Raw genomic sequence first — 13,411 nt, 5'->3', positions numbered from 1 at the left:
CAGCAACGATCAGAGGGGTAAATTCGACTGAAACAACAAGACTCAGGAGCAATGTTTTTAAAGTCTTTGGCAGCGACGAAGTTTTTCTTATCGCGTCGATTGATACAATGTTCAACATGATGGTGGTATAGAAAAGAAAACTGTTGAAGACACAATTAGCGATGGTCATCCAACCGAAGTTTTCAACCTCGGAGATTGAGGAAATGTACAGAGCAAATACTTCACAGGGTGATTTCGTCATGATATCGATTTACGGCACACTTCGTCTTACAAGCAAGTTTCGGAATAAAATTTCCTTTCTCGAGACGACAACACTTATAAATCCATTGCTTGCCTGAAATAATTCGTTTGCATCAGGTGATGGTTACTGGATAAGTCTAAGTCGCTATCTGCTGTGAAAAATCGTGTTTTTTGTTGAATAAGACGAAGACGTTTAGACCGTTAACCGATTAAATTAAACGAGAATGGACTGGAGTTAAAAGCATCAGCTCGCCAATAAGTGACAAAACAAAGATTAGAAAATTACAATTCTTTTTATGTTTTATAGTGATGGTAATTAACAAATTAACCAAGTTCATTTAACGAGAAAAGTGAATCAGCTGGCTCAGTTTGGATTAATTGAGATCCTTTTTTTACCTAACTTAGGATGCTAAGCACAAAAGGGAGCAAGGTATCACAGAACTTGCTCTTCCAGGCTTTTAAAGTTTATGTTAAAATAAAACATAAAATTTTGAAGGAGGTGCTTAAAGTTTCTGATAACTTCTTAAAATAGAACCATGAAGTAAACGTCACGGGCGTGACGTTTATTGTAAAGAACCCGCGTGTTCTTAAAAGCTTTAAAACTCTGTTTCGTCTGTCATGAATTTAGAGGAGTATTTAGACGTCACGAATCAGTTGTCGATGAGAGCATACTATTACCGCCTTGTTGCGAGCGAGACTGAAACAAACCAAAAGCGCGCGCCAGCAGTGATACACTGTTGAAGTCAATTCCAGGCGTTCAGTAAAAAGATCTCTTAGAAAAATTGGAATGAATCGTATAAAATTAAGAGAGATTGGAGTAAGACGCGGGAAAAAAAAAACTTTTTAAAAATCCCAGCTGGTGGGATGCTGACCAGAAGGTTATTTACAAAGTGTGGAGAAGTTAAATTTGGGACCACCAAACAAAAATCCATCCCTTGGTAGCAAAAAGGATTGGAAAAACGGGCTTTCCGGTTTACAAATCCAGCGCCCTAACCACAAGTCCGCGCCGCATACAACTGATTGAAGTAATTTAAAAATTAAAATGTTGGGAAAAAGGTCAGTACGAGACATGCCAAATGAAATATCTAGAACCTTATAGATAACAGAAAACGTGTTTTTTAATGTTAATTGATGGTAAACCTGAAACCTGCAACCTTCTGACAGACAACGTTTCTTTAAAGTAGATGCCATTTTTTTGTTTGTTCCCGAAACTTAAAAGTATTCTGTTTTAAAAATGTTTACAGCTTTAAACCATTTCGTCAGGAAAAACGTTCTAAACGAATCCATGTAACGTCAGGTGGGAAAGTTCTCATTCATTAGTTACAGCACATGGTACGAGTTTTATTAACCAGTCACAAGCCTTGTAAGAATTGCCATAAGTTGGACAAGATTGAATTGACAGCCTAAAGCTATAGAGGCGAGACAGGACAGGGAGAAAGAGGAAATATCTACAGAACAACTTCAATGCTTTCAGGCAAGTTATCAAATACACTGTTCATTTAATTTTTGGTTTCTGCTTGCTGATATTAAAATTTTGTCCTAAGCGTTGAGTGAGTGAGTGAGTGAGAACTTTATTAAAGTGTCAAAAAAACCTTATAGCCTGGGAATAAAAACACCATACTAATTAGGGGACACCGCTAAAAAAACTATACTAATACTAATATTAATACAATAAAAAAAATAAATGACTTGAAGGGCATTATGTGCAGCATAGGATGCAGCCCTTACAGCCGGTGTCCAGAGAGACGAACCTGCAGGCCTCCTCTCTTTTTCAGTTTTCAACTAGCATTAAACTCAGTTCATAAACCATACAAACTCTTTATCGCATAATTTATTGAGTATTTTAAAGTATTACATTACCCAGTTTAAATGCAATTTCACTTATCTTCCTGCAGCGCAAACTATCTGCAGTCGTTGTTTTATACATAAGGCGTTGAGAGCATCGACGACACGAAATCATGGCATAGTATGGCCGGCCAATGCAAGTGTTTCGTTTGATGCGCGACTTCTGTGTCGAGACTTCTTCCTCAGTATGTTCATGACAGCGTGTCGAATGTGTCTCATCTTCCAGCAGTAAATTACAGGATTCAAAGAGGAATTCAGAAAGACGATTGTCAAGAAGGAAACATGAAGTTTCTTTAAAGTAATACTCGAGCCTACTATCTCAAAAACGGCCAAACCGATAACGTAAGGTAAATAACAAATAAGAAACACAACATCTACATAAAATACACCGACTGCAGATTTCATGAGGCTAGCAAAATTTGCTATTTCTTTAGCCTGTGTCACTTGTTGTACTTGCAGGACCTGAATCTGATTCTTGTGTCGTCGTGCGGCTAAATAAATCCTGATGTAAACCATTGTTGTAAGAAGAAGACCAACAACTAGTATGCACATAATTAAGGTGGAAGTACTAGACGGAGTCCCCAACATAGTTAAAGAAACAAACGTACTCAACACCCATATTGAGATCACCACAGCAACAACACGCTTGTGAGTCACAAGTTCCTGGTATCTGAGATGAAGATGAATAGCTAAGAACCTGTCTACACTTACAGCTACAACGCCAAGGAACGAAGCTGAACTGAACAAAATCCCAATGACGGAAAATGTTTTATAGGTGTTACAGTTGGGAACCATCTGTTGTATCCATTTGACCAAAAGTGACGAGTAAAATGGTTGGACGAATAAACCAACACCAACATCAAAAACAGCAAGACTCAGAAGCAATGTTTTTAAAGTTCTCGGCAACGACGGCGTTTTTCTTATGGCGTGGATTGTTACGATGTTCAACATGATGGCGGTATAGGACAGAAAACCGTTGAAGACACAATTGGCGATGCATGTCGTATAAAGGTTCCCAACTTCGAAGATTTTTGGGAAGTAGACGAGTATTAATTCACAAAATGATTTCTTCATGATAGTGACTCAAGTTTCTTTAAAGTACGATTCTCTGACATAAACATTATCCCAAGTATCGAAAAGTTTCCTTTCTCAGTGCCGAGGACGAACTGGATCACTTCGCCTCAGATAATATACTATTTAATTACTTACTAAAGCGATTATCCTCGGCAAATTAACGATATTCGTCTAATAGAAGCATTCAACACAGCAAATGGCGATTTCTTCATGTTCCTGGAGACAGCTTCCTTTCTCACGGCAAGACGACGGCAAATGAATCCATCGCTAAGGCATGTCTGAAAATTAATAGTACGTCCGCACCACATGATGGTTTATAAAAAAAAGAATAAATATCCCAGGAGACGCACTTTCAACGCGCATTTGCTGTGTGTGTCTTGAAAAACATAATAGAATAAAATAAACGAGAAAAGGGTAAAATGGATCTGATAAAGCCATCAGCTCGCAAATAACTGTCAAATAATTTGACAAATTAACTAAGTTCATTTAAAAGCATAGCGGGTCAGCTGGCCCAGTTTGGATTAGTTAAGATCCTTTTTTTCTGTTTTACTAAAGTTTAGATTCTCAGCTTAAAAAGGAAGTAAAGAATTTCAGATCTTGCTCTTCAAGACTTTCAAGGTTTTTTTTTAAGTTTAAAAGCATGTTTTGAGCTTTGTCGTTTATAACTGATGAAAATGAAACATCACGAGCGAGACTGCCTGGTTTATTGTAAAGGAGCCGCCTATTTTTAAAAGCTTAAAGGCTGTCTCGTCTGTCGTGAAGTTGAACATTTAGGACGTCGGAAATGAGCTGTCGGCGAGCGAGACTGAAAACGGTGCAGGCGTCAGCAATAACGTATCTTTTAAGTGAATTCTGGTTGTTGCGGTTAAAAGTTTAGATTCTCAACATAAAAAAGAAGTAAAGAATTTCAGATCTTGCTCTTCAAGACTTTCAAGGTTATTTTTTTAAGTTTAAAAGCATGTTTTGAGCTTTGTCGTTTATAACTGATGAAAATGAAACATCACGAGCGAGACTGCCTGGTTTATTGTAAAGGAGCCACCTATTTTTAAATGCTTAAAGGCTGTCTCGTCTGTCATGAAGTTGGACATTTAGGACATCGGAAATGAGCCGTCGGCAAGCAAGACTGAAAACATTGCAGGCGTCAGTAATAACGTATCTTTAAAGTGAATTCTGGTTGTTCCGGTTAATCTTTTAAATTGCTTAAGATTTTTTCGGGTGGTGCAAGACATTTAAGAAGGCCATCTGCCCGTCAATAATTGACAAACCAAGATCACATTAGCTTTTTACGTTAATGGATGGTCAACCCGCAATTTTCCCTTGAAACTTCTCAGCGTCTGAAGTTTCTCATCAGTTCCTCTTTTTCGTTGGGACGTCTGAAAATTACAAGATTTATGTCCGTCGGTAAGAGAGGATGAAGGGTAAAAGCGTTTATCATGTTCCTAAAGTTATCTCTCTTAAGTTATTTTTAGACTACTTCTGGCTTTAGAATTCCCATGAGGGTATAGAAATAGTCAATCAGGTGAGGTGAATTTTACTCACGAACCAATCGCATTTTCATTGTCCATGAAAACAATCAGTCAACGCACGCGGCTACAATTTCAGAGGGAAGACTGGATACCATATCACCCTTCATGCATGCCCTCTCTTGTCATCGAATATCGTATTCCAGCATTCAGAAGAATATACATGTATCCGGGGAAAAATGAAAGAAACGAAAATGAAGTAGGCAGTGTTAACGAGTTCTTCAGGTTTCCATTAGGTTAAGGGCTAGTACAGTCCCTGAAGTTAACCTTTCCCGCTCTATGTAGGGGTAGAGTGGGGAAGAGAGAGTTCAAGGACTGGACTTGTTGACGGCATAGGTAACACTTTGCTCTGATTGGCTAGTTAACGTTGCACTAGTAGTATTAATACGTTTGCTCTTTGATTATTTTTGTACAAAAAGCTGTATTAAATATTGTTATTAACCTATCGCAAGGGCAAAGTAACGCAAGAAAGTGCTCTTATAGACTGGAAGGGCACAGATGACGCATTTAGACAATTAGATTACGTCCTCGAAATTTATCATCATCATCATCATCATTATCATCATCATCAAGCTTTATTTAAAAACAAAATTTTATCATAAAAATACACTTTCTAGAAGTCGTGCGAAAAATTACAAAATAATAAATTAACTACATTTACAGGAATATATTAATTGCATTAACTAACGAACTATTTAACTAGTGTGCAGTAAAAACCTTTATAATAAAACGTTATTTAATTTATAGTGTACTAGAAGTAATCTTTCTCATTCATGGAGGTTTTAAACACTTTTAAACCAGGTAGGCGTCTGATTTCCGCGGGAACATGATCTTGTTTCACAGGAAGCTACAGGACAGATCCTCTGTAGTGTAGGCTTCCCGGTTTTTGCATATAATTTATCTCAGAGTTTCTAAGATTGTACGTGCGCGTGAACATTTGAGGGCGGTTGGTAAAAATCTGCCTTAAGTACGATAAGGATAGGTTACGAGGTTGCAGACCGATTCGGAACACACGTAGAAATAGAGAGTTAATTGTCTTAGGATAAATGTACGCCTCGACCAGTAAATTATCTAAAACCTTTTCACCGACACTTCGAAAACGCGAAAATGCGGCCGCCATTTTGTTAACTACACACTGCTAGGCTACTCACTATCTATAAAAGGATATTTAGCGAGTAGCTAAGCCAATAAGGAAACGACATTCGTGATAGAGCGCTAGTTACTGTAGTTTGATACTAAAACTTGAAAGAAAAACGGAATTAACACGTGATGGTCATTAACGATGCCATAAATATTGGATCAGTCGCTCTTTCCACCCGGTAGTTGTCGTGAAAAAGCAAATTGTGCTCTTTGTTGGAAAAAAATACTTGAAGATGTTCAGGTCTTTTAAAAGATATAAGGAGAATGACTTTGAGATAAAAACACACGGTTTTAAATTTCCAAAACATGCTTCGGATGACCAACATCCATCTTCGGTTGCAAATACAAATTAACACGGAAAATTAAAATGAAAGTGTTAAATCAATATGATTGACTTCTCAATCCTTGACACCGCCTCCACGTCTTTTTAACTGAAAATCAAGCAGGCCTTCCACATCGGGTGGGAAAAACCCTCATTAAACATGTAAGTCGATCACATATGTTAATAGACCATTTTCGTATTCTCGGTATTGGACTGGAACTAACTTGCAACTGAGGCTAATGCGGGGAGTCTTTTCAAATGCAAATGACATTAATAACTACTTAATAACCGAGAGTGAGGTCGTTACGGGAAAATCTCAAACTGAGGCCTTGCCGTATTGACCTCGCTATCGCTCGGTCAATACGGTAGGCCGAGGTTTGAGATTTTCCCGTAACGACCGAACGGTTGAGGTTATTAAGTTGTTTATTATATGGCTCATGAATTAAAGAAAAGAAAAAAATTATTCGAGCGGAAGTCGTTAATTTACATCCGGCGATGTGCGCGTTTACCGATCCATTGATCGTCTCAAACCCAGGGCAAAACTACACAGTCAGTGAATTTTACGTATTCCGTGAAAAACACACATTTCTTTACGGGAAAAATGATTGTCACAGCCTCAAAAAGGTATTTTAGTATCGTGGTGCCACAACTTGATGGGGGAGTTTTCCGACTTTTGTGGCGAAACGTCAACGCATATAGAGAAGACAGAAAGTGCTTCAAAATAGTCCAAACCAACGGTCTTTCGGTGAAAGAAAATACTAATGCTTCAGAGTGTACTGCTCAGAATAACTCGATCTCCGCATTCGCTTTGGACAACATATCTTCGCCTTCTTCATTCTGGGATTTATGGATGAACTTTTCAAGCCTTGTGAACGTCTAAAACTACCTGCAGTTATCAGAAACACTGCTACCGACAGAAACCGTCCGATTGTTTATGTTTGATGATCCTGGAAGCTGATTTACACTTGCTTGTGTTAAAGCGAGGGAATCTATTTGATGAGAACTATTGCGGAGTTCAATATTTCAGTAATTGTTGTGACTAAGATGATAACATATAAGTTTCTTCGTGGTGTTCTGCTCAGGATGCATGACAGATCTGCCGATGGTGTTTTTCACTTAGCGATTTTAGCTTTACCAGACTCGGTAAACTTTGATTGTTTTTCACCAGTACCCGCCAAGGTTCCAGCTGGTAAGTCAAAAACGACTTCTATATAAATTTTGTTAAGGAAAAATCTCTAAACTTTTAGCTACTCGGATTAAATTTACTTTCTCTTACTGTTTTTAATCGGCTTTCATCGTTTCAATGGGCATGAATTTTCAGAGCCGGGCTCTTCCCAATTGGCATAATCCGTAATCGGCCCGTGGGCATTACGGCTGCATAATGACCGCTCAGATCTCGTTCTTAGCCAATCAGAGCGCGCGTTATATCGACCACAAGCCAAAGCCATATAATAATTTCTTTTTAATGACATTCACCCGCACGAGCGTCCATTGTAAGCTAGTTCCAGTCCAACTCCGAGAGTATGAAAATGGCCTATTTAACGCTTTAGTATTCATTTTCCGTGTTACAAAACACATTGTGATCTAACCATTGTATTTTCTAGTGCTTCATATTCACGTTGTTATTTTGTATTCATATATTCTATGAAAGTTCGTTTTTATGTCACACCGACTAGCAAGACATATGTATTTGCATTCTTGGTCACGTATGACCAAGCCCACTAACAAATGAAGATCATTTACTTGGGTAGATGTACGCACCCTGTTTAAAGATTATCATTTATTATGACTATGATTATGAATATGATTATGATTATGATTATGATTATGGTTATTATCATTAATAAGTTCACAGGTTAAAATGCTGTGTAAAAGTTCAGTACGTGACGGAAACGCCTGCAACTTTCTGACAGACAAAGTTTCTCTGAATTAGTTCCCACTTCTCCTGTTTTTTTCCCTCGAAACTAATAAGTGCTCTGTTCTGTTACTTGACATTGGTAAGAGCACGTGGTACGAGTTTTATTTACCAATCACAAGGCTCGTAAGAATTACCGTAAGATGGATAAGAGATAGTCGGACAGAAAAGGCAATAATAAAGTTAGCAAATGCAAGTTGAAGAAATATTTATTTGGGAATAAAACGAAAGAAAGCGTCACGCTCGATTGCGTCAATTTCGCTACTCGAGGACTATTAGTAAATTAGTCTACTAGTTGGGTGATACTAATTGACATTAGTAGAATTCTACTACGGTAGTATACTAATGCAAAATGCTGCAATCTGATTGGCTGAACTACTCGTATACTATCAGCCCGATTAGAGTGCAGTGGCTGTCGGTCGTCCACGAAATGCGACGTTTATATCGTTTTTCTGAAGTTTTGGAAGAAAGTTTAGATGTAAATGGATAATAAATTCCTGAGAAGACTAAAAGAAGGACATTAACGGATTCTTGACTTTAAAAACTTGAAATTATTGAAAAAACGGGTGCGCGCGCGTAAACAACTGCAAATTTACGAAGGACAATTCAATGCGTGCGATTTTGTTAAAGTGTAAAGTTTAATGAAGCGTTGAAAAATAATTGGGAACCGTTATTACCCAGGCAGTGAGGCCTGGGTTTAAATTTCGGCTCCGTTTTTTTTTTCTTTTCCACGTTCAGTCACAAATCGCCGTCTGGTCTCTAGGGCGCATGCGTCACCTGTGCGTACAGCACATGGAATTTACAGAAGTTGTCGACGGGAAAAGTTAGCACGGATTCCATGATTTCTAGGGCGATGAAATCACATACAAACGAACATACCGTTCAAGGTAGACCAACACTAAAGGACGTTAAGCGTTTTCGGAACGGGTCGGTCTGCAAGCCTTATAAGAGATCAATTTACGAGCGAACATTTTGAGTGAATTTATCAAGAATCATGTTATACCAAAGGAGCTATCAACCGGGGCTATCAACTCTTCAACTTGATAAAAGGCATCTTAGAAGCGTCATCGTATTCTTAGACGTGGTCGTGAAACAAGTAGAATCCCAGCACGAACTCAAGAACGTCTGAGTAACAAGAGCAGAAAGGTTAGAGAATTTGTTTACGAATGTATCTGTTCGATTACACCTCGGTAAAACGTTCTGAGAAACTTCGTAGAGTATAATCAAGTTAAAATCTCGAACTAAACGATATTCTCTCGTTATATTCTTGTAACAGAGTTATGTGTCTTTACAAGAATGAAACCCATGTAGCGAATTATTGTACATTTAAGCTGAAAGAAACTAATGTACGTTGACCCCAGCAAACAATTCTCGGCTTGCACTGTCACGCAATCCTGATGCAATAAAAAGATTATTCGAAAACCATTTAGTGGATAAACTCAAGAAATTGTGATGTTATAGGAGATTAATAAAGATGACACTTTTCCAATTTTTAAGTCTGTGCGTTCTCCCAAACCTCAGATATTCGTCGAAATATTTTGCACAAAGTTAGAGAGCCCAGTATGGAGCCGCCATGTACCTCCGCGGTAAACCAGCATTGCGGCCGGAAAATAGTGTAACATCTGGAACTTACTTTGGCAATCTAGGCGACTGATTACCTGTATTGAGCAAACAAGCATTTACATAAGCACTTTTCCTAATACTTTAACTTCTGAATGGGCTAAAAATCATGAGATAAGTATATGTTTTTCGACAAACGCGTTCGTAGCTTAATGTCACGCACCGCCATAACTCTGAAATTCAAAATGTCTCGCTTGCTTGGGAAATGCAAAAACAACGACAACAACAACGACAAAGGCTAAGGAAAATAGACTGAAACGTTCATAGGCTGATATAAAGACCTTGGCTCATTTCACTCCCTAAAGACCTGCAAACTAGTAATAAGCTATTAATCGATTCCAAGAAATGAAATCAAAGGTAGAATAGCTTGAGCACATCGATTCGATTGAATTTTGTACGACTTCAAATGCAGAACATTTAGCTCAATTGCAATATAGCTAGTGCTTCTCAGTATAACGACTGCCTGGGTACACGCAGCAAGCGTCTAGTTTGCGTTAATTTCACTTAGAATTCTACTAAAACAATTAGATTATTCGCTCTCGATATCTATGAGGCGATAGTTGATTCGGCCTTCAGCCATAGAAATCTCGAGCTCATAATCTAATTGTTAATTAGAGCGCAGTAGCCGGAGGTCATCTACGAAATGGCGACTTTATTTTCGTTTTAACAAAGTTTTGAAGGAACATTTTGACGCAAATGGATAAATAAATTCCTAAGAAGACCCATTTCTGGCACATCAAAAATGGGTGTGGGGAAAGGTCATAAGGTTAATCATTAATATCTCAGCAAATATTTACAGGAGAATAATCTACTATATCTCATTTAAAAGAGCATAAAAAATACTCTCTAGAAAAAAAGCTTTCCTGCATGGCAGCTAGTAGTAATTTTTAAACAATTTAAATAAATTAAACTTCACAAAAAAAAGGGAAAAAATGTAAAAAATATTTTAAAAATGTATTTCCACTCCACTGGTCAAATTGAAGTGGAAATAAATAATTTTCCTTAATTTATCAGCAAACACATCCTGAAAACAGAGCGAAAAACCATCGAAACCGAAATTTTTTTAGATTACTGTTTTTTTTTATCTAATTAAAAATCTCGCATTCCCGTTACCATGGCGACAGTCAGTGGGATATTAACTCAGATCGAGTTACGCGTCCTTTCGAAAAGTGTGTTTACTCAACGAAACAAAGCTTTTTTCCAAAGTTCCTGAGCTCTGCGATCCCAAAAACGATTCAAGACACATAATTCAAGAATTATTCGAGATTGCAAACGGAAAAACGGCAGTCCGAGGGGAATTTAGTCGCACTTGAACAACATGCGTGGATTTGAGTAGCACATGGCGAAGGTCATGCAAGCTCACTTACCTAAAATGTTCGCGTCTAATTTCTTGCTAACCGTAAAATTACATTCGTATTTACTTCAAATACCTTTAGGAATGTTGTCCGCTTCCGAAAACATCTTCAGGACGTTGAAATCATGGACATCGCTCGCTCAACAAAAGGCGGCCATTTTGACTTGAAATTGTGTGATTTCGCAATGTTGTCATGTAGGCCACATTCAGGCATCCCACGTGAAACTAGCCATGTGCTTAGGTAATTATCTCTAGTTTTATGTCCTTAAATTTCAGGGGAAACGAAAATAATCCAATTCTTTTAGAATTTTTTTTAGTCATCAACCATAAAGCATTCAAATTTATAGAGCGTGACAGGTAAGAGTTTGGTTTCTTGAAAAATCCTCAAATTATTGAAAAAGCTGATGGCGCGCGCACACAACTTCAATTTCAAATGACAATTCAATACGAGCGATCTTTCTAAGGCACAAAGTTTAATAATACGTCGAGAAGTAATTGGAAACCGTTATTTGAAGTAAATTTCAGTTAGAATTCTACCAAAACAATTAGATTATCCGCTCTCAAATTCTATGAGGTGATAGTTGACGAGGCCGGAGAAATCTAATTGCTTAGCAAAACACATTAGTTACAATACCGTGTCATTACTTAATTACAATTCTAACTCTAATTACAATGATATTATATTTACAATACACACTATATAGTATACTATAATTATTTTTCATTTATTTATTTATAGTCTGATTGGCTGAACTACTAGCCTACTATTAGCCTACTATTAGCCTCCATGCACAAACTATAGACCATTGTCACCTTTAATTGTTGTATATGTATCTTTTTTCTTTTTTATGCTAATATTGTAATTTCAAAACTGTAAGTGCGAAATAAAGTAAAGTTGAAGTTGAAGTTATTGTGAACAGTACACCAAAAAGAGTCTGCTTATGTGCTTGAATTTAGACAAGTTAAAGAATACATTGCCCATTTTGGTTCTTGCTCACTGACATGATAACTGTGTCCTGGACGTTGTATCTCGTAGAGAAACGAACCTGGATGATGCCCTTTGCTTTTCGTTATCATGCAACTACCATCAAAGGTCATCAAACTCAGCTCATAAGCTGGAAAAATCCTTTTCAAATATACTTTATTTTTTCAGTGTTTTGAAGTGCTGCATTATTCAGTTTCAATGCGCTTGCAGCCCAAGTTGAAACTGTCCGCAGTCGTTGTTATAATTTCTACAGAAAGCGTTTGACAACAACGACGGCACTGAATCATGGCATAGCATGGCCAGCCAATGCAAGGGTCTCGCGTGAAGCGTCTTTTTTGTGCCAAGACATGTTCCTCAGTATGCTCAAGACAGCCTGTCGAATGTGTCTCATCTTCCAACAGTAAATCACAGGGTTCAAAGATGAATTAAGATATAGAAGAGTATATGAGAAAAGAGAAAATCGTTTCAAAACGATACTCGGGCCGTTCATTTGAGGGGCGACCAAACAGATCAAGTAAGGCAAATAACAAACCAAGAACACGAGATATACATAGAAAATTCCGACTGCTGATTTTGTAAGGCGCGTTAAAATTATGATTTCGCCCACGGGAGCTACTTGTTGCACTTGCTGGACCTGAATCTGATTCTTGTGTTGTTTTACGGTGAAAAAGATTCTTAGGTAGATCACCGCTGTAAGAACAAGACCAACAACTGCAATGAATGCCATGATAAGTGAGTAAATATCGAGTGGAACCCAAAACAGTAAAAAAGAAACAAATACACTTGACACCCATATTGAGATCACCACAGCAACAACACGCTTGTGAGTCACAAGTTCCCGATATCTGAGATGGAGATGAATAGCTAAGAACCTGTCTACACTTACAGCTACAACGCCAAGGAACGAAGCTGTAGCGAAAAGATTTCCAATGATCGCCAAAGTTTTAAACGTGCCGCAGTTGGGAATCATTTTTTGTAACCACTTGACTAGAAGTGAGAAGTAAAATGGTTGGACCAGAAAGCCAACACCAACATCAGAAACAGCAAGACTCAGTAGCAATGTTTTTAAAGTCCTCGGCAACGACGGCGTTTTTCCTATGGCGTGGATTGTTACAATGTTCAACATGATGGCGGTATAGGACAGAAAACTGTTGAAGACACAATTAGCGATATTCGTCGCATATAGGTTCCCAACTTGAGAGATTCTTGGGAAGTAATCGAGCACTAATTCACAAAATGATTTCTTCATAATAGTGGCTCAGGTTTCTTTAAAGCACGAAGCTTTGACAAAAATTATTTCACGCTGTGAAAAGTTTCCTTTCTCAGTGCCAAGTACCAGTTGGATCACTTCGCACCAGAAAATCTACGTTTACTTGCTTACTGAAGCGATTAT

At 37.9% G+C, this 13,411-nt stretch overlaps 2 protein-coding genes across 2 annotated transcripts; both read right to left on the bottom strand.

Annotated features, from left to right (window-relative positions):
- Nucleotides 1-1,471: 1,471 nt before the first annotated feature.
- On the bottom strand, nucleotides 1,472-3,665 carry LOC145490076 (adenosine receptor A2b-like). The gene has a single exon (XM_081469184.1). The coding sequence runs from the start codon at nucleotides 3,157-3,159 to the stop codon at nucleotides 2,197-2,199; it is 963 nt and encodes a 320-aa protein (XP_081325310.1). The 5' UTR covers nucleotides 3,160-3,665; the 3' UTR covers nucleotides 1,472-2,196.
- An 8,182-nt stretch (nucleotides 3,666-11,847) lies between these two features.
- On the bottom strand, nucleotides 11,848-13,411 carry LOC145491102 (D(2) dopamine receptor A-like). The gene has a single exon (XM_081470239.1). The coding sequence runs from the start codon at nucleotides 13,265-13,267 to the stop codon at nucleotides 12,302-12,304; it is 966 nt and encodes a 321-aa protein (XP_081326365.1). The 5' UTR covers nucleotides 13,268-13,411; the 3' UTR covers nucleotides 11,848-12,301.

This window comes from Orbicella franksi, chromosome 6, assembly GCF_964199315.1.
Source record: "Orbicella franksi chromosome 6, jaOrbFran1.1, whole genome shotgun sequence".
NCBI classification, from domain to species: Eukaryota; Metazoa; Cnidaria; class Anthozoa; order Scleractinia; family Merulinidae; genus Orbicella; species Orbicella franksi.
This window is presented reverse-complemented; position numbering and strand designations above follow the sequence as displayed.